Source organism: Bradysia coprophila, chromosome IV, assembly GCF_014529535.1.
Source record: "Bradysia coprophila strain Holo2 chromosome IV, BU_Bcop_v1, whole genome shotgun sequence".
NCBI lineage: Eukaryota > Metazoa > Arthropoda > Insecta > Diptera > Sciaridae > Bradysia > Bradysia coprophila.
The window spans coordinates 8,451,469-8,479,143 of NC_050738.1; the positions used below are offsets into that span (position 1 = coordinate 8,451,469).

Genomic DNA, 27,675 nt, shown 5'->3' on the forward strand with positions numbered 1-27,675 from the left:
AAAATCAAAAACGTTCCTACTGAGTTGCATCATTGGATGATCCGGTTAAAACAGATTCACTGTAACTATGGATATGGTTAACATCAATTACACCATAATCATAAAAGCAGCATAGACAAGTGAATCAATGATTGAGCTTTACAGACACCGGATGTTGACATTTTTTTTTTTTAATGTAAAAGTAATGTGAATGCGTGCTTGAGGAAATTGATAATTGTGTTGTGTAAGCTGTTAATAGTTCCAACCATTTGTTTTTTCTTCTTAATTGAATTGCGTAAAATATGGCTCGGCTTATATGGTTAATTAAATCGAAAAAGAGCGACAAAAATGAGTTGCACTTTTCTCATGTGCATTCTTAATTAGACTAATAGTCAGATCTATATTAAGAAATTGTGAATGCAACAGTTTGAGTAGTTTGACAGCGAACACAAAGTAGCATTTAATGTGCTATTTGTCGCGCTGAGATTAATTAAAGATCGTTATCCACATCAGCACGCTGTCTGTGCGTTGATTTTTTTTTTCATCTTTTTTAAATGAAATGAAAGTTAAATGACAGAATAAATTAATGAATATTGACGGTGATTTCGTTTAATCTTTGTTTATGTATATAAACAAAACTTAGTTGAATATGTAAGTGTCTTACGACGAGTTATCTTCGACTGAACTATTTACGTACAAGGCTCGCTGAAACGATCTCTCGGACATTATTTATTTTATAGGAATGTTAGATCATTAAAAATTTTAACAGCTTCCCGCTGAGTGTGGAATCGGCATGAACGATAACTGGATCTTCGGTTTATTCCCAATAGCATTAAAGATTACATGCAGGATGTTTTTCTCTCTATTTCATTTCGATCCAATTTTATTTCTCCGATACTTGAGGCGAAAATATTGCTGGATAAAATTTGTTTACTGGACAGATATAGGCGATGACTTGGTATACAATGTTATTAATCCCAGAGCATTAACAAACAACATTTGAATAGTTATAGTCGTCGTCTCTGTTCAATAAATGATCTGTTTTTGAGTTAATTGCAACATTATTTTACATACGACAACATAATAGAAATAAATTGAAAAGAAATGTTCGCATACGGATATGACGTTACAATGCCGTTCATTGAGTTAAGAGTATGTCTACCGCAGACACATCATAGCGCCATGAAATTATTAAATAATTTATTCTCTATCTCCCGTATGGCCGCACTCGCACTGTTAAATGAACTTTTTCAATCAGGCCTTTTACCCTCATTAAAATGCAAAATAAAAATTAGTTTAAAACTATATACGAAATAACGTTGCCAGGCTGGAACATGCACAACGCTTCATATTTATTTTCCTCTCGTTTCATTTCAATTTTCATACCAATAAAAATATGTATCACTGGCACACATACATCGGATAGCATCGGATTCAAAACATTTAAAAACCATAAAGTTAAATGTGTATTTTAAAATAGAAGTCACTTTTTTTTCTAACATATAACACTGTTTGTGGATGGGTACATAGAGTAGCACATCCATATGTATATATCCTCTTCAAGTAAAATACACATCCATCTATACATTTTAAGTATTTATGTTCATCAAAATACATAAAATAAAATGCAGATGTAAGCAGAAATAGATTTGTATGAAAAAAAAAAGAATCCATGGAAATTGGAGAGAAAATACCACATTTTCTGGGATAAGAATGGATGTCGAAAAAAAAATCCATTTGAAATTGACTCTATCGATAAAGGTTCTATATTGCGCCGGTGTTTTGTGTTGTGCATTTTTTGCCTCTCCTTTTTTTCTTTGTTCTAGCAACTGGTCTATATTTGACATGGAGGTCTTACAATTCTGTTGAAGTCAGGTCGTTGCTGGAAAAAAAATTTCGTTCAAACAAACACCAGAAGCACATAGGTTCAAGTTAACGATGATTTGTCGTTTTTCTGGGCATCACTCTTCATACTTCATTAAGACTTATAGGAAAACTGGTAAAGACGGTCTTTCTGTGATCATTTACCATAACAATCATTTACACAACAATAAATTAATATCGAGTCTCGATGGATCTTCATCACCCAAGACTGCTTGATGACTGCTCGATACTATCACCTCTTCGAGAGTTGTTAATCCTTAAGAGTAATAAATTCTTCGGAGCTCCTTCCTACACCATTAGAATAATTAATTACTTCTTGTGCAGACAAGCTGACTAAACGAATAAGTCAACCACTTATATATTCGCATAAAAGATCCAAAAAAGTGTGTATTTGCCATGTACACAATAATCCAGATCATTCCGGTAAAAAATAGATTTGAAAATCAATTTCATTCAAATGGTTCATCATCCAAAATTATACGGTGATCTATAAATGTATAATTCTTTTAATACACTTAACCATGTTTTCGTAATTTCGTACATAAAACACCTGTCCTCGAAAGCAAACTCGAATAGTTTGAGTATATAAAATGTTCATGACCTTTTCGAAAATATTTTTTTTTCTTTTTACCAAATTATTTATTGGATTGTGCAACACGGAGAGAAATTAGAACCTGTGTTAAATTGTTTTTTCAGCATATTTAATTGGCATTCCAAACGACTGTAAGAGAGGTACAGAATTTTTTTCGTAAAATTAAGATGGAGACGCAGACTCGCTATTTCCAGCAAATATATGAAGGTGTCTATATATCTGGTTCACTCTCTGTTGTTATGTTAGTGTTTATATTTTGTGGTAAACAAAAAAAAAATTCTTATACTTACACTACAACTCTTACGGAATAAAGTACTGAACCGATTTAATTTTTGTTTGAAGTTGTCTCGAGCCGTTTTATTTATTTATTTTATAATTTTTTTCAAATTTGAGCATGACTTACCCAGCCAATACGTGTGTAGATTTTGTTTTCATACAGACGTATTTATAAATAAAATATGAGTACCGACAAAAAATAATTTGAATTCGACTTCAATTACAATGTCTTGCTGCATGCAATATGTGTGCAATCTGCATTTTATTTTCCTCAGCGTTCTGAATAATTCGAATGGTATTTGAACTTGGGATAGTTATAATTTAGGTTACTATGTACACTTTCCGGTTTTAATTTACAAATTTTCTTAAATTTCATTCAAAGTTTATGTCAGAGACATTGATAACATTTGGATTTGTTGAGGGATTAGTATTCTATATATGTTTACACCACTCGAATTGTTATCTTAAAATGTAATTCTGAGAAACACACTCCAGTGCAGCAGAATTAATTTATACGGAACGTGGCATGTTAGAATAATTTTTTTTTTGTACTGTATACTGTTATAGTTTTGTACTGTGAATATCTGTAGAAAAATGTTAATATTATTCGAGTCAAACTTGAGGTCAATGCTCTTTTAGATTTATGAGTAAGAGCGAATCACCCACGTAAGAATTAAAGTCTTTTTTACCTCAAGTGTTCCATCGTAAATGTTCAATAAATTGTCTTTTCCTTAATGAATTCATTTATGATCCTTCCCTATTTCATCCACTGCAGCACTGTCGTGTCGGGATAATATCCTCAATTTTTTCAACTAAAATATTTATTTCCTAAATTAGCTGAATTACGTAATAATCCACACTACACGATAAGAAAAACTATATGGAATTTCTAGTTCGATTTGATACATTCACTTGGTCAAATATTTAAACAATTTATTGCCAATATTTTTATACGAATGCATTACACTGTGTTTCGTGTTTTTATTGAAGTTATAAGAAATTTTTCTGTATCGATAACAAATTTTGTATAGGTTTGTGTTAGCTATTTAGAACAAACAGGGTGTTATAATTGTAGTGATATTAATCATTTCATTTCCCTTTAAAATGTCTTTATATATTTTTCGAATTTTACTTTAGTCTCGAACCATTTACCATTTCTTGAACATAAAATGCCCTTTACAGTTCTTACTATTATACAGCCCTCCTCAAGTCATAAAAATCTTGGGGATGTTGTGGCCTATCCAGAAAAGGAAAGTTTGTCTGAAAAATGTTTGGTCTAAAATTGGGGCTCAATTGAGAAAAATCGAAATTTTGAAAACGTCTAAAAAATCATCGATTTCAAAAATTTTTGATCGAAATGTAACCAAAGATATAAAATTCAATTAAATGAATCAAAAATATTGTTTTTTACACGTATTCAAAAATTCGATTTTCCTAATTGAACCATTTTTCTACAATTTTAGACCAAACAAACACTCACGACGCAAATATTTTTTAGATGATTTTCAAAAACTTTTCTGTCCTGGATAGCCCACAACATCCCCAAGAATTTAAGATCATTTGAGCAAAAATCGAATCATTTTCTAGATGAATTTCCGAATTTTCAAGTTAAAGATTCGCTCAATTTTTGCTAGTCGCCGAATTTTGACGAATGAAATTTCATACACCCCTCTGAAATCGTTTTGTCACCAAAGTTCGGTGAGTGGACATATTTTGATCGAAGTTAATTTTTTCTAACGATACCATAAAATGAAAATTTTTGTATGGGGAAGGAGCTGGTCCGATTTTACTGAATGCTGTTCTGAGCTCCCAAAAGGTCCCTGAATCGACACCCGTTCTTAGTTTTTGGGTGCATTTCGGAAAAACTTCTTTTTTGTTGAGGAAGGGTGTATACAGCTAACAAAAATTTTAAAGAAGTTTTTTGTTACATGTGGAAAGTGGGAGGCCGAAAACTTGAAAATTTGGCTTCTATGATTTGTCGCAAGTTGTAAATGAATTTTTCCAAATTTTTAAAATCGATTTTTGACATCTAGGGATGACAATTTTTTTGGACTACGCCAGTCTCGATCCTGTATCCATCGGTCACCCCAAGTGTGCTACTAAAATTTTATTGCTTTGAGCGAACTCAGAAACAATTTTTTATCAAGATGTTCTTGAGTATTGTTTAGTAACAGGCAGAGGAACAAAATCGACATTCCGTCGGAAGTTCTGGAGTTCTGCATATATTGTCTATTATTAAGTGATGCATATGAATTTACTCTCGGTCTGTATCATTACAGATTACACAGCCTCCATATAATGTTCGTTTTGAATCTATGTAAGTCGTCAGGAAATTTGGTATCCCTGATAGAAGTTTAGCTACAGTTGCTCTATCTTCACAACCAACTCAACTTTGATTAGAAAACATTAAAATTAAATCAAATCTTCCTCCTAATACGCAAAACTAACTTCTGGATTTTCAGACGAAAACTAATCATTTTGATTGATAAGTACATACCAGTACCAGGTATATTGTATAATAAGACCTGTCTACAATCTGACTTCATTTAATAAATATAAATGAAAATGTCCAGACGTCAGTTCAATATAATATCGTAAAGCTGATGACAGTCGTCTTATAGAAAATTATTTTTTTTTATTAAAATGTGGGAAATAATTTAGTTTCCCATCTTTTTATATGAATATAGCCTGAATAACAAGCATAAATTATAATTGTATTAAAAATCTTGATGTATATGTTTATCAAGTGTCCACAATATATGTATACATGCGGCAGCGATATATTTAAAATGTCAATCTCGATTAAAATTAACAATATTTTTGGAAATGCAAGTTTTTATTTTCAATTTTTTATTCATCTTTTATTCATTTAAATTTTACAATAAAATTACCTCTAAATGGATTTATTATGGTGTGATGACGTCAATATGTGCATTGATCGTTTCTGGATGGTTTTCTATGCGTGTGTCTATGCATTTATCCATTAAAAATTGGATGCCTTGCCTAGTCCCCTTTCCTAATGCAACGTAGGTGAAGCCAATTATATACATCAAGCAAGAACAAAAATAATTCAACTGATTCATTCTGGAGTGCGTTTTATCTCCTAAAATAACTCATCTCACATCCATCTGGATCATTTTTCTAGTGCGAAACTTTTTTTCTATTTACATTTTTTGTACATCGCAATAAACATTACAAGACACGGCTTACCGGTATAGTTTACAATATTCCCACATTACTTAGCTGTTTTGATTAACATCATTTTATCGGAAAATAAGCGTTTTTTAGATGAATTTCTTTCGAAATTTGTATTTTTAATACACGAAAGCAACATCGTAAATTCTAGGAATTTGTTTAATTTTAATTTCTTTGATTTGATATATGGATTTTCATTCAAGGTACATTTGTCATCATTATTTTTATACGAGGTTAACACTGCATCGTTCGATGCAAAGTGTCTGATCTGCATAATTGCATATAATGCAGCCATCATCACTATGATATTATAGTCCAAATATTAATGAAATTACAAAATAACGGGACATTGATGTGTCTTCTGTTCTGATCAGAAATAAGATGGCGATTTGTGAGTAAAAAGCCAAGTTAGCTCTGAGATTTTTCTTTTTCAAATTTGAATTCTCCAAAGACTTTTATTTATTGAACAAAATCTAGCGATTCAAAATTGTTGATTAGTAGTGAAGTGAAGCAGAAAAAGGAACATTTTCTGTGTGTGAAGTGGTCGATTCACAAAACATTGGAAACAAACTTCGAAATTCAATTCTTTAGATCCGTTTTAATTTAATTGTGTGATATACGTAGCCAATAACTCGTTGAAGATTCAGTCACGTGGCCTCAACACTAATTGAAATAATTGGTGTAAACGTGCATGCATGAATTCACCTACACATTGACCTTTATGTATACAAAAAGAAAATAATTTGTGTTTCTCTCGCCTGTTGCTGAGAATTATATAGCTGTGTGTGTCGAGCCATATTTAACTCAATTGATTTTAATAGTTACGTCAACTCGGTAAAATATTTTGAAATGAAAATAATTGAACTGAACTGATTGTGATAAGAATAACAAAATAATTAAAATGTGGTTCCGACCCGGTCAAATGGACACGGATCGTTTTCGCGTTTCGAGCTTCAAAAATCGCATGAGACGTCTCAAGTCACCAGTCAAAACGGAAAACCCATCGAATGATGAAGTTGATGATGATTCAGAAGAGTCGAAAGTATCGAAAACCGATGAGGATAATTTGATCATTCAACGTTCACCATCCGGTCGACGTTTAAGTAAATCGGAGAAAGACAAACTTCTACTAACCGACAGAAAATTCAAAAACAACAGAGTGGTAAAGAGTTCGTCAAAGGGAAAGATTGCAGATCTTGAAAAGCGAGATAGTTTGAAAGGTCGGAATAATCGCAAGATTTCGGCTCCGCCAGTCTTAGATACAGTCGAAGCGACAGCAACAGTCATCATTGCACCCAAGAAAAATGTACGCTCACATTCGAACTTGAACTTAAACGCGTTGTTACGGTACCGTTTGTCTAATAAAAAGCTAAGTCATGCGGACATTGACCGCATCCGACGTAAATCTTTAACATCTTCCACGAAAACCGATAAGAATAAGAAATCAAATTCTGTCGATGCCGAAAAAGGCGATAAAAGTGATGTAGACTCTTGCGGTAACGACAACGATATCGATGATGAAGAAGAAGTTTTCCACTCGTGCGAAGAGCCAGAACTTCAAAAGAAAACTTCTCCATCTCTAGGCGCACGCGTTGCGGCCCATTTCAATGAACAGAAAACTAAAAAGAATAAGAAAAAGCGTAAGACTTCGCGAGCATCACTTTATTCGCAAAGTAGTTTTGGTAAATCAATTTATTTTAGACTAAATGACACATCAAAAATTTTCATTCTTCAGAAGTGTCTAACAATGTTTTTCTCTTATTTCCAGATCGTCCTACATCCACATCAGTTGTTAGACAACCATCTGATCGACGGCCAGATATTAGCAACAGTTCAACTGCTCAAAGTTCAGTTGATTTTACGCATGCTCATTCCGTCGATACTGATTCAAATGCGCCGGACGCTGAACCAGCACATCGCGATAGGTAAGTCAAGTGTATTTTTATATAATTTATAATTAATGTGATTAAGACCCACTTGAGTACCCTATGCAGGTTTTAGTCAATGATGAAGGTATTTGATTTGAAGTTCCTTCCGCTTTAAATTTAATTTTTTTTTTTCGTAACAATCTAAACGATCAACTGATTCATTCAAAAGTTTATATTGCGATATATAAATAATTAAAAAATTTTAAACTTTTCCCTGTATTGTCACACATTTCGGTATCGAATCGATAAAGGCCTATTATAAAAATAATCATGTTTATGAGTCTGACGGAAATGAGATTATTGACTTGTTCATTTCAATTTTCGCCGCGTACGAAATTTCTGTTTATTATCTTTTTGTATTTATCTTCAAATTAAAGTATTTTTTCGGTGAAGTGAACATGTTGTTTTAGGTAGGCACCTGTGTGTATACTGTTTCAACAGACAGAAGAAGAAGAAAAAAAAGCGCGCACATATTTATGTAGACTGATATATAAATGTCACATTATGTTTATCTGTGTTTACCGATGTAGAGACATGTTGTATGAAGAAGAAGATATGCTCGGGGTAATTTTAATCTAATTTAAGTTCAGTTAGGCTCAAGGTATTTTCGTTTTCACCGTAAATCCATTACTCATTCGTCAGATCTAACGAGCCAAAGACGCGAAACTGAAAGACTCCAAAAGAAAAGTTGACGATCATGAATAATACTATTGCAAATACTGCAGCCTAATGTATCGTGTTAAAAACATTCCTTTCTCCCTATTTCTAAATGTCTCCTTTGCACTGTGGTGGATTCGAGATGGATTAATTTCAATACGCTAGATAAGCGAATGCTATCTAACCTAACAATTTATTTAGCGTGTTCTAAATTTGAACACAATAACAACACTCGTGAATCGTTTCTGTTGGCCCACCATCACCGAATAGGAACGTGCACCAACTTTTGTTTCTTTTAGTTTATTTACAACAAATATTAAGGGTAAATCCAAAGCTCACGTCAAAGACTAGTCCAATGAGCCTCAACTAGTTGAATCTGGTGTCGTTGAGGTCAGCTACAACGGACGTTTCTAATAGGGTAGGAAGGAATTTTCAAAACCATTCCCTTTCGTCTGCAGATGAATTTCTTTGTCAAAGGCACATTTACAATTCGTAAAATGGAATGTGGAGCAAATTTTACAAGATTGAGTGAGGGCAAGCGTTTCGCAGTAAAAACATTAAATATGTTTCTCATCAAGTAATTCCTACTGTTTGATCTTCCTAATACGTAATCTATTACTTCATTTGTTTTAAAATACATTTCGCTGTATAAGAGAACACTAGCTGAAGCTCATCGCTTACGCTTGTCTTTGTGTCGTCCTCATGACAAATGACTAACTGCACGACAGAAAATCTTTGGTATTCATCCAAATTTCGAGCAATATCCACAAAATGTAATTTGTTTTAAATGGGTCAAATTGACAGATAGCTACGAAATTGTTTTATATAAGACAGGATTTACCCCTAATATCAGTATACGTGAAAATCTGCTAAGCTCCACTACTAACACATCGGCAGTAGAAACTAATTACAATGTTATCGTCTTTATCAATATCCATTTTGAAAGGTATGTTATGGTATATCTGAATCTATCGTGTTACTCGCGAGATCTACCTGAGATATTGGCAATTTTCAAAAGGTTATTCCTATCAGCTTAGGTTTGTGAAAAGTACTAACACAAATTTAGAAATATTGTTACTTTACTAGGGATTGACCGAAGATGATTTTATTACAAGACTTGGCTTTTCTTCCGTTTAAAGCAACTGTCTACCCGAGTGAGATTACAGGTGGCAAAAAAAATTCCTGCATCACTTCATTGTACCCTCAATCTACATCGCTTGTTTAAATAACATTCGACCACAAACTTTAAGTTACATTCCTTAACGATGAATTCTTTGCTTTACCTTGCTGATAGAGCTACAATCTACTATCGCTCTCACATTCGTTAGTACGTTCAAGCATAACATATAGATAAGGTGAATACATAACGCGGACAACGTTTAAAGAGTCGCTTTTAAAATTGCGAAAATTGATGTTTGAAATACGATTAACACCATTTAACTTGAATCATGTGCTCAGTGTACAATACACGAAAATTAAGAGAATAAATTGTGCAAAAAAAGGAAGAAATTTGTGATGTGAGATTGAGTTGATTTTCGCAATTACTTGCATGTTATTTGATCAAAAAAGCATGGAATCGATGATTGCGGCTGAATATTTGCAATGGATGACCGATCACTCAGTAGCAACAAAAATTCTCGAGCATGGACGAAGGAGTTTTAGAAAAATGTAATGGAAATTTCGCTTTATTCTCGTCAAATGGAAGTGCGAATCAGTGATTTAATTTTGTGATTCCATGAATTTTGTTACAAAGAAATATGAAATTTGCTTACTCAATTGATGTTTACCTTTTCAAAGTGTACTAGTGATAAGGATGGATATGACGTTAACTGAATTTCAAACAAATTTAATATTTTTCCCTTAGACAATCAACGTTACGGTGTGTACTTTTGAGTTAATGAAATTAAGCGATTTGTAATGGTTCTACTAAACAACAGAACCATTTGTAATAAGAGATTCTCCAAATTACTTGGAACTCGAACTTGAAAGTAAATACTAAGTCATCAAACCAAATAAATTCGTTTTCTAGATTCAACTAGACGACGAATATTATTAGCAGTACAATTATCGAATCTATTACTTCTTTTGATCTGACCTGAGCATTGTCAAGAGATTGGTGGAATTTTTTTACTTTTACAATGAATTTTAAATCATAAGAAGTCCAACTAGCTGGAACTCATCGTTTATTTTCGTCGTAGCTAACGATAACAATGATACTTTTCCATACAGCTCATATTATATGTTTATGTTGTGCGCCTCGTCAGGTCGGGATTAACAATAACTAATCATTGTTAGATTTATTGATATAGAACCACACACGGAAAGTTTATTGAGCCGAAATACTTAGTGTTATCTCTATGCGTACACTTTACTGTCGAATAAATAAACACAAATTTAACCTGTTGCCAAAGTAGTTCCATTAAGTAGACTTTTGATGTTCACAACAATGCACCTAGACTACAAAATACAATTTTCTTTTTATTTTCAGTTCAAAGTCGAAATCAGCACCAGTATCAGTGAACCGTTCGGAATCCTATAAAGAAAGGTTATCGCATAGACGAAATCGAAACAATCGTCGGAAGACGTCCGATCCCAGTTTATCGAAAACAAAGTGAGTACACAATTCATCGAGTATTTTGATTAATATTATTACGTGCTCATGTGTGGACACCAACCGAATTGAATTGGAAAATAAGTTTTTTCCGTAAATTATTCAGCTTTTTCTCTGATAATCATGTCTGAGATGATGTCGCTGTTGAAACGGTCTGAGCTTTTCTTTCATTCATGAAGTATACATTTCAAACTGTGCGAGACACTCTTTTCATACTTTTTATCGTGGCTACCGCTACAGCAGAACCCATTTATATTTATGATTTGCCAACATGTGAAAGATACGAATTCAGCTACATTTCTAGTTAAAATACACTGATTGCATTGAGGTTTGAGATCTTCTATCATCAATGATAGTAAATTGGAATTGAAATACACTGACCATCGCAGTGCCTTCAACTTTATCTCGAGATTACTTATCCGATACAAAATCTAAATATAAAAGCACCGGATACATTCTTCATTTATCAACACTCAGCTAATCTTTATCGCAATAATTCATAAGCCGATGATAATGTATTCACCTGTAATCTGGATCTATTAAGCGAGCAATATTCCACCCATATGTAACCAGTATACGAATACTCTTCGAAATGATATTATGTAATTTATCAGCATGGCTCGGCTTTTCTTTCGCTATAAAGTACGTGAAAATGCGATACCATTCAATTTCATTGAGCATTAGAATAGCGAGTGATAAACCAAAAAAAACGAGCCGTCAGAACAGTCGGAGCGTTTGCTGCGACTGAGCCCCGTACAAACCCGTACATCTATTGCGTACGTGACCCTAGTTCGTCCGTCGCCCTACTCTTACCGTAAACCTACTGCGCCCGTAAACGTCGGTAAAGTAAAATTCTTATGAAATGTGTACGTCTTAAAAATTGCGCATAGCGCAATTACGAAGCCCCGTACGACGTTCCTTTTAAATGTAACACAAATTTCGAATTGACCTAAAATTTTAATTTATTGAGTATAAATACACATAGGGCCTAGTATCGGCCTCAGTCCGAGGATCCAAATTTAATTTTTTTTTCAACTACATTCTATTCGGTGTTCGATTACCTTCCAAATGAAACAAAAAATACGAAAAACGGATGAAATTTGCTCGAGTTATATGTAAAATACACATAGGGCCCTAGTAGCGACCTTAGTCCAAGGACCCAAACTTATTTTTTTTTCAACAACATTCTATTCGGTGTTCGATTATCTTTCAAATGAAACAAAAATTACGAAAAACGGATGAAATTTACTCGAGTTGTATGTAAAATACGCATAGGGCCCTAGTAGCGGCCTTAGTCCGAGGACCCAAATTTAATTTTTTTTTCAACTACATTCTATTCGGTGTTCGATTACCTTCCAAATGAAACAAAAAATACGAAAAACGGATGAAATTTGCTCGAGTTATATGTAAAATACACATAGGGCCCTAGTAGCGACCTTAGTCCAAGGACCCAAACTTATTTTTTTTTTCAACAACATTCTATTCGGTGTTCGATTATCTTTCAAATGAAACAAAAATTACGAAAAACGGATGAAATTTACTCTAGTTGTATGTAAAATAAGCATAGGGCCCTAGTAGTGGCCTTAGTCCAAGGACCCAAATTTAATTTTTTTTCAACAACATTCTATTCGGCCTTTGATTACCTTCCAAATGAAACAAAAATTACGAAAAACGGATGAAATTTGCTCGAGCTATATGTAAAATACACATAGGGCCCTAGTAGCGGCCTTAGTCCGAGGACCCAAATTTAATTTTTTTTTCAACAACATTCTATTCGGCTTTTGATTACCTTCCAAATGACACAAAAATTACGAAAAACGAATGAAATTTACTTGAGTTCTATGTAAAATACACATAGGGTCCTAGTAGTTTTTCACTTCTAAGGCCCTAACTCACGGTCCACTCACCCGATTTTAAAAAACTTTTTTTTCCTGGATTGGTATTGACAATACCTATCATTTGCCGTGTCATTTACATTTCCGTCGTTTATTTTGCCATAAATATCACCAAAAGACCTTAAATCACTTAGGTGGCCCTAACTCACGAAGGGCCGACCCGAATATGCCCATCTTCGAGCTTAGCCTCACTATTTTGACTATCTTTCAGGGAAAAAAAAAATTTTTGAAATCGGATTTGATTTACTCAAGATATCGACGTGACGGACAGACGGACAGACGGACAGACGGACAGACGGACAGACGGACAGACGGACCAAATTTTTATTGCGGATTCGTTATCTATGAACATAGGCAAACACTTTGCCCTTACCGTCTGCTTCGAATTCCATCAATTACACACGGCATCGTAATCCTATAAGCCCCTTCGTACTTCGTACGGGGCTAAAAATCCCCGCACATCAATTTATCTCTGAGACAGTACAGTGCAAAGTCAAAATCCAAAAAAAAGAAAATTTTTCACTCGAACGACCAACATATGCGCAGTAAAACGAGCCATCAGAACAGTCGGAGCGTTTGCTGCGACTGAGCTCCGTACAAACCCGTATATCTATTGCGTACGTGACCCTAGTGCGTCTGTCACCCTACTTTGACCGTAAGCCTATGCGCCGGTTAAAGTAGTTAAAGTAAAATTATTATGTAATGTGTACATCTTAGAAATTGCGCATAGCGCAATTACGAAGCCCCGTACGACGTTCCTTTCAAATAAAACAAAAATTTCAAATAGCCCTAAAATTTTAATTTATTGAGTATAAATACACATAGGGCCTAGTATCGGCCTCAGTCCGAGGATCCAAATTTTTTTTTCAACTACATTCTATTCGGCCTTTGATTACCTTCCAAATGAAACAAAAAATACGAAAAACGGATGAAATTTGCTCGAGTTATATGTAAAATACACATAGGGCCCTAGTAGCGGCCTTAGTCCGAGGACCCAAATTTAATTTTTTTTCAACAACATTATGTTCGGCCTTTGATTACCTTCCAAATGAAACAAAAATTACGAAAAACGGATGAAATTTGCTCGAGCTATATGTAAAATACACATAGGGCCCTAGTAGCGGCCTTAGTCCAAGGACCCAAATTTATTTATTTTTTTCAACAACATTCTATTCGGTGTTCGATTATCTTTCAAATGAAACAAAAATTACGAAAAACGGATGAAATTTACTCGAGTTGTATGTAAAATACGCATAGGGCCCTAGATTAGATTAGATTAGATTAGATGGGAGGGTGTAAGCCCAGCACCTAAGCCTCAGATGGGCCTGTTGTGCTATTGTACAAGTCTCTTGATCATATGGACTGTGATTTTACATCATATCTCTCCCGACTTAGATTGTTCACAAATCGACCGTGTGTTAACGTCCCATACGTTGTGAATTCTCCAAGCCGTGGGTGGTATGCGAATACCACAACCATCACTAATTGACCTGTACATTTTCCCAAAGATGGCGCTATCAACATTGTCATGTTGTAGCTCTTTCTACTATTGACATTATGTCGATATGGTTTCTTTTATGGAGAAAGCGAATGTTGGGTTTTTTGATATTTCCGACTTTGTTACGGTTACGGCTATTAGTTTTAGGTAATAGCAAGTGTCTAATCACCATAGGCCATGAGTTGCCTCTTCGTATAAATCGCCATGCCACCATGTGACTGAACTCGTTCTGGCGTTGCAGGTTGTAGCGTCTGAATGATTCGTATTTCGTCATATCCCTTGACATCCATACAACGTATCAATCAATAGATCTGTTAAACCTCGCGGTCATTTTGGAGTACAAGATAGTTTCTGTATCTTGGGATTGTACCACAGCAAATTTGTAAAAATTTGCTATGTGGTTTTGGGGTGTCAAATGAGAACCCGAAGCGTTTGTACCTTACCTGCACTAAAATTGACTGCCAGATGCCATACGGCAATGTGTCATTTTCGTACATTAATCGAGCACGTAATTTAGCATTAGCTTCTGGTAGAGTCGATTGTTAATCCGTAAACCGACGCCACGAAGCACATGTTAAATAACAAAGGAAATAACACAATTGTTGATATCGCACAATGAGGCGAGAACGACTTTATTGATCAAAGAGAAAATGACCTACGAGAACAACACTTTGACTTCGTTAATAAAACCTTTAAAATAATTTCACCATTTAAACATTACAGCAAAATAAAAACACCAAAGCCGTAAAAGTTGGCACAGAAATTAGACAAAATCGAAAATGAATTCACACACAGCCACACGAAAGAAACACTTTTAGAGAGCAACGCATAAACACGTCCGTTCTCTGTGACTGCCGTTGTCCAACTCACGCATAGGGCCCTAGTAGCGGCCTTAGTCCGAGGACCCAAATTTAATTTTTTTTCAACAACATTCTATTCGGCCTTTGATTACCTTCCAAATGAAACAAAAATTACGAACAACGGATGAAATTTGCTCGAGTTATATGTAAAATACACATAGGGCCCTAGTAGCGGCCTTAGTCCGAGGACCCAAATTTAATTTTTTTCAACAACATTCTATTCGGCCTTTGATTACCTTTCAAATGAAACAAAAATTACGAAAAACGGATGAAATTTGCTCGAGTTATATGTAAAATACACATAGGGCCCTAGTAGCGGCCTTAGTCCAAGGACCCAAATTTAATTTTTTTTTCAACAACATTCTATTCGGTGTTCGATTATCTTTCAAATGAAACAAAAATTACAAAAAACGGATGAAATTTACTTGAGTTCTATGTAAAATACACATAGGGCCCTAGTAGCTTTTCACTTCTAAGGCCCTAACTCACGGTCCACTCACCCGATTTTAAAAAAACTTTTTTTTCCTGGATTGGTATTGACAATACCTATCATTTGCCGTGTCATTTACATTTCCATCGTTTATTTTGCCATAAATATCACCAAAAGACCTTAAATCACTTAGGTGGCCCTAACTCACGAAGGGCCGACCCGAATATGCCCATCTTCGAACTTAGCCTCACTATTTTGACTATCTTTCAGGCAAAAAAAAAATTTTTGAAATCGGATTTGATTTACTCAAGATATCGACGTGACGGACAGACGGACAGACGGACAGACGGACAGACGGACAGACGGACAGACGGCCCAAATTTTTATTGCAGATTCGTCATCTATAAACATAGGCAAACACTTTGCCCTTACCGTCTGCTTCGAATTCCATCAATTACACACGGCATCGTAATCCTATAAGCCCCTTCGTACTTCGTACGGGGCTAAAAATCACTCATTTATTTAGCATAGTTTCGCTATTTATTCTAACCATGATAACACATTAAATACATGGAAGGTCGTAAAAATTAAAAGTTTTTTCCCTTTGATTTTTTCGGTTGCCTTTGTAAAACTTGCGATCTGTAAACATAATTTTTGATGAAAGTAACTGTATTTGGTTAGGATTAATGTAAAAGAAGGAACATCTTCAAAAATTAACCAGTTCGAAATTTTCCCCGTCAGTGCTTGCGCTTCGCATCATATTTGAATCTGGTTTGTCGGTTGGCATAAAAGAAAATTTGATTTATTTGCGGCCAAGAGTAATATTTTCACGGTAGAGCTTTCAAATTGTCTGAAAATTTTTAATTTATTATGTGGACTCAGCTTTACTGAATATATATAAATAAATAACGCCACACCAAAAGTTCGCTTAAATGCTCTCTCTGTGTGTCCACTGTACCAACATTTTCTTTCTTTTTTTTTATTCATTTTCGTTTTTACCTCTAAAAGACTCCTCTGCTTTATGTGCTGTGCTCTGCGCACATTATAATTTCTTCTCTATCTTTTCCACACAGTCAGTTAATCTGTGTGTGTGCTTTGCGAATATTTTCCCAGTGTTCAAACAATTTTCCGAGAGCGCAAATTTATCCATGAGTTTGTTTGTTCTTATTCTTACACTCAGAATTCAGTTGGAAAATGCTATAAAGTCGATTTTTTTTCTGTTGCGAGTTATTCAGTTCATTTATCGGAAAAGTTACGTGTTGTGAACAATTTTTTTTTTCGTTTCTTCTTCCATCGGTTGAAAATCTCTTGTGTGTTTGATATCATATTTTTTGCCTTCAAAATAAGAATAAAACATGTTTTGTTTAAGCTATACGTACACGATGGTGTGTATATCGTTAAATATTTGTGTTTGTTTATTAAATTGAATCGAACGTTCGCTTTTTTTTCTGCTGTTTATTGGCTGCGGGGTTGGAATTTTTAACATTTTTCAAGCGAAATTTTTAAATGCGTGAACTGTGAATGGCCTAGTTACAAAATGTTTTACAATCAAAGCTGTAGTTAAATTTTTAATTAAAGACTAAACATTTGATCCTCCACAAAAGATATCGAGCTCCGCCTACAAACCAACTTTTCATATTAAATTTACAAAAAAAATTTTAGTACACATACGATAAATATATTGCAGGGTGTGTAATTTTCGTTGTAGTCTATACCTTAATATTTTCATTACTGTTTTTTTTCACTCATTTTAAAAGTTAATTACTTGGATCTGAGCCAATGATTGTTGTGTTTCTTTAAATGGATCAATTTTAATTGAACGTCGGTATTTCAATTCAATTAGCAATTTCACGCAATTATAAAACATAATTTGTAGCTAATGAAAATCTCAATGAAAATTCATTCCTTTGAGAGTTTTTCCAATGTTTCTCTGTTTGTTTTTTGACCGATAATGTGCTATGAAATTGTGTCAACCTGGAAAAGAAACCGACGTTAAGTGGCGAAGGTTTAGCACCAGAGGTTGAAGGAGAGACATAGAACTGTCAAAGAATCCTAAATAAATGGAGAAAGTTCTCTCTACAACGCATTTACATCTTGTACAGGGTACATAGTAATATATAAGAATTTGCACCTATCTTAGCCTTGTTCATAAAATCATTTTCAGTCTTATAATTCACTCCTTGTGTGAAGTGGATAGTCTTAGGATATATTCAGTTCATTTTCTTACAACTGAAACAAACTTGCAAGCTTTCTATTAATAAAAAAAAAAATATTTTCGGTTGTGGTTTCGAAGTAAGAGATTAATCGTGCCTCTTCAGATAAAGCAAACAGTGAAAACAATTAATGTGATCAAGATCCTTTGAGCTTTCATCAAATGCACATCAGCACATCTATGCAAATCTACAACTTTTTACCTTATCTACAATATCCATTTTTTGCCCTAAAAAAAACTCACGATACAACTCAATCGTTGACACGAGACATTTTGTTTACAAACAAAAATCATTGTTTTCATCATGCAAAAAAATATAAATCTTTTGTTTGATACAAGGCATTTATTATGCGTAGTTTCGTCGCCGTTTTTCCACAGACTAATTTAAAGGCTTCAAATTAATTTTCTAAAAATATCTTAGACGATAAATGAAAATCGATAAAATGTTTCCACCATCCATTTCAAAATAAGTTTTGCTATAGCACAATTTAGATGTGTATAAACCGTATAAAAGTCTCTCACCCAAGCTTATGTCAATATGGTAAACCTACTTTTATGTTGCGGTGTTTATTCGAATCGATGTGTGGTGATGTGGTTTTTTGTGGTTGAAGCCACATTTTATGCGAACCCGTGGTAACAATCCGTAACAATTTCGTTTTCGAGCTGACAGCCAATCACTGAAACTTTAATCTTTTGCTTTGATTTCATTTCGTGATTAAAGTTTCCAACGGAGGAATCCCCTGTGGGGATTCTATTCAGTATAACTAAGAGTGATTAGATCACTTCATGAGATATGAAATCTCAATTTATTTATTACTTTGCAATATCCCACATCCATGTATATTGTTTGCGAATCCTTCGGATTACAATCAACACACAAAACATTTCCTTTAACATATTTAATTGCATCGACTAAAAACGTAAACGTACAGACATTAATCAATTCATGTCAATTCGTTTAAACGTACACATTTCAATTAAACATTTGGCGGTCACATTTTGCCTTTGCAAAAATACATTCTATATGTCGAAACCACTGCTACTTGTTGTAAAAGAAAATCTATATTCCACATCGTGTGATATAGCAGAGAAAAAAGTATATTAGATTATTGAGTCATGTGTGTGCTCAATATTCGAACATTAACAAAAATGGTTCCTCACACACGAACCAATCCAAAACAAATAAATTTTGAACTTAATGAGTGGGTGATTGGTATTAAGAATTTTCCGCGATCTGATCGGTCTAAACAACCTTACAATAATCGTTTCCTATTTAAAAATATCAAATTAAATCGTATGCAAAGTCAGAAATTGCGTGGATTGTAAAACTTCTTTTTTTCGCAAATAATTCTCATCATGTTTTATCCCACCACTATTCCGTTTGCTTTTTCAACGAAAAAAAAAAAAGTTCTTTCGATACACCAAATAAACAAAAAAAACTTAGATGTAACCGACGAAGTAGCAGTAATATATTTTGTCAACAAAGAATTAATTTCATGCATAACAGAAAATTCACTTAAAAGCTTATTCGTTTCGACTTCACAGTTTAATGTAAACTTTTATTCGCAACAACTAACTTTGCAATTGATAAGCACCACATTTCAAACGTGTCTATCGATTTCCATTCATATTTCGAACAGTGTTATATGCCATTCATTCTTATCACTTCCTGGTGTGTATTCAATGTTGGCCTAAATGCGGTTACGGTGAGATTCGATAGTTCCATAGTTACTTCAACAAATTGAATATACGAATCCATTGTCGCATTCAAAAAGGGAAAAGGCATACCTTTACAAATCAAAAATCTGTGGAATAAATATTCACAGCGTTCCATTGCTGAAGTGCCTATTGATTTGACCTTATTTAGAAGTCTATGGAAAGATGGAAGATAGGTTATTCAACTGTGTAGACTGACATAACGAGAAAAGCTACTGAACGAAAACTTTTCACAATGCCACAGTGGTTTTGCGGAGAGAGGATGACTATTGTATTCAAAATGTTTTGTGGCATTTTATGTTCGCGTTGTATATTCGTAAACAATACCATTGAAATACTTATTAGCCGCTCCCGGCTGGGCTCAGATGTAAGTCTTATGCATTTTATGTAAATGTGACTGTCTCTATGTCCCACATACCACTTAAAAGCCTTACCATCCACGATGCCAAAACCTATGCAAAACCTAAAACTTATTAAAATAATGTGAAGGTTACTCTTGAAACCTACGGTTTACAAAATAATATACTACGATCGTCCTATACTATCCTGTGAAGTGACCCAAATTCATTCATCAAAAGCCAAAGACAATCTCTCCACAATTTTCACTTCTAATTTTTACTACACACGACAAGACACTATCCATTACGTTAGCTTAAACTATAAACAACCGAGAAACCTTTTCCATAATTGAGCTAGTTAAGATAAAACAAACTGGAGGGCGAATCGTCTCATTGATCTTCGTTCTTCTTTTAAAAGACTATATAATCAAAAAAACCTCATACTGGTCACGTTAAATCCATAAAGATATTGTGTGTTGATGATGGTGTATGCTATAGCGTTGATTTTTATATGTCTCCATTGTGCTGGCACATGTTGTGGTTCATTCATATATTTAAACTCGATGTTACAAGTTCAACATAAAAGTGATATAAAGCTTTTTTTCTGAAAGTGTGCACCAGTAAGTCACACACACTCACAGACCTCATCAAGCATTTTTAGTGTAAACTTTGACCACACAAACTATAAATAAATTATCGAAATGTTCGGGCTAGCATCGACGTAATTTTTCTTGTAACGTTTTTATGAATGAACTGGTTCAGTTTTAAGTATAGAAAAAATATCGAAAAAATATTATTGTCTGTATTCATCTAGTTATTTCGAGTAGGTCATTGCATAGCTATGGCTGTAGTTGGCGTTTCAGTTACTTTTTTGCCAATTCAATTTTCACTAACACAACGTTTCGTAAGCCAATGGAAGTTCTTTGAAAGTACATTTTAAGAAGAATAAAAATTCTGTTACAAAAAAGAGTGTCGAAGTGTCGAAAAAGAGCCGAAGGTCGAATATGGACGATGGGGTTTGTAATTTTTACGTTCACAAAAGATTGATGATGGAATATTTTCCTAATATCATATTATTACTCGATTCCTAGTTAGCAACTCATCGATAGCTTGCTCGATTACAGAAAACGTTGTGTCATCCTAAAAGTCAAACGTGAAAAAATCATTAAATTACCAATCTAATTACATCATCGACCTCGCTGAATTCTAAGACTTTTTATGTACTTCCAAGAAAGGTACCATAATTCTATCTGTCTCAAAGGCAAACCTAATTACCACTTTTCGCTGCAACTACCCCATTCCCCAGCTGACACACATAATTTCCATTCTTCTCAAACAACGTGACTATCAATATCGAGACAGTTTTAAGTTTAATTTATATACGGAAAACTCCATGCCATGTAATTGCCACCATAACATTTAGTGTTCAGCCACTTAAATAGGGGAGTGGAGAAAAATTCTCTGAACTTGCAATGAAATCACAATACCAGTTTGTGGTGAATTTCTTTATTGCAACGTTGTAGAAGGAAACAATTTATAATCATTGTTGATTCAATAAAAACAACCGATGCCAGACTGAAACTGGATGCGCTCCGATCAGTCATTTGGTGTTATTCACTTTGTTAAACTTACATTATTAATTTATTGTAAATTTATACAGATGAAAATGTTGGTTAAATGCACTTTAAAATGATTGATGCCATCGTTGCAATTTTCTGTAACATTTTTTTTTTGTTTTTTGTTTCGTATTCGCATAGACGCCATGTGTGGTGTCAGTACTGGATATGTGCAGTTGCTATTTGTTAGTCCAATTAAACTACATTAGTGAAATTAATTTTGTATAAACAGTCGTAGACGTACATATATGATGCTACAGTAAAAAAAAGAGGTTAAATGAAACCAATATGAGAGTGCAGAATATTAAAAATGAAATGGTGTCTGATTGAATAAATACAAATAAAATGTCATTTGAATTGTTTGCACGAGTGCAATTATAATCAACTTGATGAACTTTTTGATAATTTAATTGGAAATGGCTGTCCACACTGAGAGGTATATTATAATAGATCAGTTTCCTTTACATCCTTTGAATGAAACAATTTTTCTTTGAATGTGACGGATCGAAATCAATTTGACTAATTTACAAAATGTGCTTTTGTTTCCTTATAGTGACGAGCAACAAGTAGACTTAGGTATTAGCAATGTCAATTTCGCAAGTTCCAGTTCTAGTCTATCGTCAAGGTAATATTTGATTAAAACATGGAGTTGATAGACCAATAGAAAAATTTTCATTTTTTTTTCAAATTTCAGTCCTAGTACATCGTTGGAAGCTGTTGCTCCGACGGCTGGACAAGGCACAATACCAGCACCACGACAGTGGGTAGACAGCGATGATGAAGCAGGTGACAATATCGCCGATTGGAGTTCAAATGTCGCTGCCGATATTTTGCAAACATTGTCGGATGGTGAAAAGAAACGTCAAGAAATTATTAACGGTAAGTAATCACCGCCGATCTGAATGCCAACGTGAAGAATTTCACCGAATTTCTTTTACTAATTTCAGAAATCTATCAAACGGAACGGAATCACGTACGAACATTACGGCTCCTGGAAGGTATTTTCATGCGTCCTCTCCAGGAGTCGGCTGCATTGAACGCTGAACATTTGAATCTCTTATTTCCACCTGCCCTACTCATTCTCAAAGATCATCATTCATCGTTCGAACAGCAATTGAAACAGCGTCGCATTGAGCACGGTTCGCTAGTCGGTGATATCGGTGACTTACTACTTACGATGTTCGATGGTCGATCGGGCGAAGAACTCAAAGAGCACGCTGCCCATTTCTGTGCACGTCAACAAATCGCACTGGAAGCACTGAAAGAAAAACGTCGCAAAGACGAAAACCTCCAAAGACTTTTGACCAAAGCCGAATCACACAAGGCATGTCGTCGTTTACAACTAAAAGACTTATTACCAACGGCACTACAACGACTTACCAAGTATCCGCTGTTGTTTGAGAGTTTATATAAAATTACCGTTAGAGTTTCGCCGGACAATGATGCCGAGGCGATAGCTGTGCGTAAAGCGTTAGACTCATCGAAACGTATATTGGATCATGTTAATCAGGCTGTGAGACATGCTGAAGATGCACACAAATTGCAAACGATTCAGAAGAAATTAGACAAGGCAAACTACGAAAAGGAAGCCAGTAGCGAGTTTAAGGTATGTCGACATTGGAAGCGTTCGATTGACTGGACTCAGTAACTTCAATTTTTTCTCTTTTTTTCACAGAACGTTGACCTCACACAACACAAACTGTTACATGACGGACCGCTGATAATGAAGAAAAATCCGAGCGTGCAATTACATGGGCTGTTATTCGAAAATATGATGGTGCTACTCCAAAAACAGGTAAAATTTAGTTGAAAATGCTCGCCACAATTGAATCCACATTTTAAAATCATGTTCGCTTTTCCAGGATGACAAATACATTCTTAAATTCCACAACAATCCTGGCGCTGGAGCGGCCGAAGGCAAAAGTATCGAGGGGCGTTTCAATCCAATATCAAAGATCAATTTGATATTGGTACGGCGATCAGCAGTGGACACCAATGCATTTTTTCTCATCAACACTAGTGTCACTCAGATGTTGGAGTTGACCGCACCGAGTAGTTCAGAATGCAAAACGTGAGTAGACTTTTCCTTTCATTTTTTTATCAGAAAGTTGGGGTCGGGTAACTGAAGGACTCAGTTCAATAGAATTTTTATTAAACGGAAGCGCCCTGCTTCTTCGACCAATTCGATCATATTCACTATTTACGCCAAGAATTTCAGTCTTGTTTTAGTTCATGTAAAATGGACCCTTTGTGTCTGACATTTTGAAAGTCTGTCCAATTTACTGCCTAATCAAACTACGGCGACATATACATGAAAGATAACACACATTCCCCTTCATACATTTCACATTGTGGTTTGTGTTTAATCAATCCCAACATGGTAAACAATGTGTACCATGGGATTATGTTGCAGGTGAGGTGAATAGCATCTGCTTGCGATTTGATTCACAGGTAGAGCCATTTTTATCACATAATCAAGGCAGCTGAAAATTTACATTTTTCTTTTCGCTAGTCTTCCCTTAACAAATGTAAGGTTGAATTGTACAATTCAATGCATTTGACTCATGTCTCATCCCGTTCCCAATCGGATGAATGATAGAAAAAAAAAACTACGGGGACGATTGAATGTACCGATGAACCGTAACCTTTTAGCTATTGCATCATTATGAATTGTGATTTTAACAATGAATTTCTGCCTACATTGAAAGTGTTTTGAACTTGGAACCGACAATAAGTTTTTACGTTAATTCGGTCTTAGAATTTTTCTTTTCTTTTCACCTTTTTTTTGCTCTCAAAAACTTTGAACCAACCGTTACCGAAATAGCGACGTGTTCTGTCGGTTGCCATTGTTATTTATTTATATTGGCAGATAAACGAACTAGCTTGAATTTTCGACTTTTTGTATTTCGAAACTGAAATGCAAATATAAATTGAACTTGAACTTTACCATATTGAGAAATTTTGCCTGTAATGTGGAGGAAAGAGAACGATTTCAATGTTGGAAGTCCAACCTATTGCCAGAAATATGTATGCACGTGTGAGTGTAGGCCCAAATTGTTAGATAAAATTGAAACAAAATTGGCGTAGCAATCTTTATCTGTTGAGCACGTTGATGAAACTCGTGTGTTAAGGGTCCATTCATATAACGCTTACACTAAAAGTAAAGAATTTTACACCCTCTACTAGAGATGTGCGGGCCGCCCGAAATTCACCTACCCGATCCGGCCCAGCCCGGCCCGACCGGGCTTGGGTCTGGGTTTCGAAAATTAGTCGGGTTCGGGCGGGCTCGGGTTTCGAAAACAAAGATTCGGGCTGGCCCGACTTTGTTCGTCTTTTAAAAAAATGTGAAAAGTTAAACAAAAATTTAAAGAAAAATTGCAATACAGTCCGAGCGTAAGCTTACTTTCAAGCGTTCGACAGATTTGTGAGACTACATTATTATAACGATAGGTAACAGAATGATTTCCACTTGCGCGCCAATTTTAGGTTTTTTCGCTCAGTAAAAAAATAATACGGGCCGAGTCGGGCCGGGCCGGGCCTTACTACAAAATTCTCGGGTCGGGCCGGGCTCGGGCATCAAAAATTAGTCTGGGCCGGGCTGGGTCGGGTTTTGAAAATAGGTCGGCCCGCACATCTCTACCCTCTACCCCTTTGTACGCAAAAATGTATCACCATTTTTTCGAAGATGTACAGCCAGAGACAGTGAAATTTCAGCATGAATTTGTTTCATGGATGACCCCTTAACTGATCACAGCAAATTACGTCAGTATAATTATCTGGTCTTTTACTTCAATTGTTTTGACGTTTTTTTTGCTATTATAAGATCACATCGCCTACCGATCATCGTTTATTTATGTCGTTGCTGTCAAAAGCAGATGACATCCGTAATAGATTTCAGAAATCATCTTTGATGCTGACAATCTTTTGTCGTCTACTTTAACAATCGCAAGATAATGTAACAACGCTTTGCATTGTGATCATGAATAATGTGTATGTGTAACTGTCTCTAATGCACCGCCACCAGCATTACAATCTTGTGTTACATTAAAATGGAAGTATAAACAGAGCGTCGTTAATGAATATTTTAATGAATGCAACGTAAAGCTTATATTCAATTGTAGACATCTAAAGGTCTGTCGTTTTGAGAGAATCATTTTGTTGCAAAGTGTATTTACAGATATGGCGTCTTTGTTTTCATTAAATATCAAATTTATTGAAAACTTCCCAATCATTTGACGTGCTTTCAATTAGGAAATGAAATTGCTTGGAATTTTGATGAACAATGCACAGAATGCATAGTTGAAGGATTACACATTTGAAACTACTCTTAATACGACGAAGATGTATAAATTCATATAATTGAGGTAGAATTGTTCCGTTCGATGTCTTTCAATAGAGACGAGCTTCGCTGCTAAATTTTCGGCAGAAATATCCTCAAGAAAAAAAAATTGTGATAAAGGCAGCTGAATAAATGGCAATGCTTCTTAAAGGTCAAAATATTTGTCAACCTACACACCTTCACTGCCATTTAGTATTTTGTACATTGAATATTCATTTTTGTTAAATCGAATCGTTGACATGTCTAACTATGAGTTCTCTTCATATAACTTTGACAGAAGAACGATTCTTCAACTTTGATCTTTATTTTCCTCCCTCAAAATGAACTATTTCTCTTAGACAAACTTATTTGATAATCTTTTCTGATTTGGGTCAATGCTTCTCCGAATTTCAGCCAGAATTCAATTTTAATTCGCAATATGAATTTGGGTATCATAATGTGGTATAAAAGGCAGGGTAATATTGGTATATACGAATAGAGGGACGCTATTTTATGCGTACATGATATACTATATATGAGCTAAACGTTGAAGTGGGTTCGTCGAACTTTCAGCCATTTACATTCAAATTCTAATTCGATTAACATAATTCAATCGTCTATTCGGCCGGTCCATTGTACATAACGCATGTTTATGTTTTTACGTAAATTACGAACATTCTGATTTTTTTTGGTAGACTTTTAGAGTCTACACTTCACATTCAGTAGCGATACAAAGTCTTCTTTTTAAAAGAATATCTCATTTTTCGGTCTATTGCTTGCAAGCTAAAATGCTAAAAAAGAAAATAACTTTGTCTTATAATCGAACTTTTAAAAAGTAGATTATTGCCGTTCGTAATGCCTCAACTTTGTTTTTCTCTGACAAAGAAAAAAAATGAGTTCGCAAAGTATTTGTGGAAGTATTACGAATATCATAAAAGAATAATGTCAAACAAATAAATGAAATTACATTTGAAACTTTGAATATATCTTCCCTAACATGATTATGGTATACATATTGAGCTTCCACAGAACCATCGTATAGGATGGCACATATAACCCTTTTTTTTGAAACTGTTACTCTCTTTCTCTCTTCGTTCAGAGTTCAGATCGAATAAAGCTTCGTTCGGAATAAATTTTATGCTTCCTGCATAATGAAATGATCCGGAGAGTTGATTTTTAAATTTGCATTATTTCGAGAGCCATCAAAATAAATCTTTTTACTACCGTGGGTGGGTCGACATTGTATTGAGATTTTTTATTTGATAGGAAAATTTGCAAATTGTCATAGTTCGACATTGTATAGATTTCTACATGTGGCAGCCTTATCACGGTTTAGTCATTGAACGATTGAAGAGGAAACATGAGGAATGTCCAGACAACCCTTGATAGATGAAGGAACCCCCTTAAATAAAGAAAAGCCTTCGTCAGAGGATTTTTTTTAAATAGTTGTTTGTTCACAGAGGGGGGCAATAGGAAGTTTTCATTTCGATGGTGCTGTTGCTTGCCAGTCATCCGACAAAGGATTCCGAAGTTTCAGATGAAGTGAGAAAATGGCTCTTTTTTCGTCTGCGTTCTTTTTACTCAAATTTACGATTTTCTATCCGTCGCCATTAAATCTGGTCGGCTGTTTAAACTATCATTTTTACTTCTTTCAAATTCCAATTCAAACC

The 27,675-nt window shown here is 34.7% G+C and overlaps 1 protein-coding gene and 1 long non-coding RNA gene across 4 annotated transcripts in view; one reads left to right on the plus strand and one right to left on the minus strand.

Annotated features, from left to right (window-relative positions):
• The window catches only part of LOC119066881 (rho guanine nucleotide exchange factor 11), a 95,397-nt gene that overhangs the window by 49,491 nt on the left and 18,231 nt on the right, over positions 1-27,675 (plus strand). For all 3 annotated transcript variants that reach the window (XM_037169565.1, XM_037169566.1, XM_037169567.1), the window contains 7 exons: positions 7,695-7,851; positions 11,000-11,122; positions 22,241-22,312; positions 22,382-22,566; positions 22,635-23,293; positions 23,363-23,482; positions 23,550-23,758. In XM_037169565.1, the coding sequence (XP_037025460.1) occupies positions 7,695-7,851; positions 11,000-11,122; positions 22,241-22,312; positions 22,382-22,566; positions 22,635-23,293; positions 23,363-23,482; positions 23,550-23,758 (1,525 nt within the window). The remainder of the gene's footprint in view (positions 1-7,694; positions 7,852-10,999; positions 11,123-22,240; positions 22,313-22,381; positions 22,567-22,634; positions 23,294-23,362; positions 23,483-23,549; positions 23,759-27,675) is intronic.
• LOC119066887 lies at positions 4,521-26,752 on the minus strand. Its single transcript, XR_005085822.1, has 3 exons — positions 26,738-26,752; positions 23,329-23,335; positions 4,521-4,627 (listed from the first exon to the last, which is right to left on the minus strand). It is a non-coding gene; the product is annotated as an uncharacterized LOC119066887 (long non-coding RNA).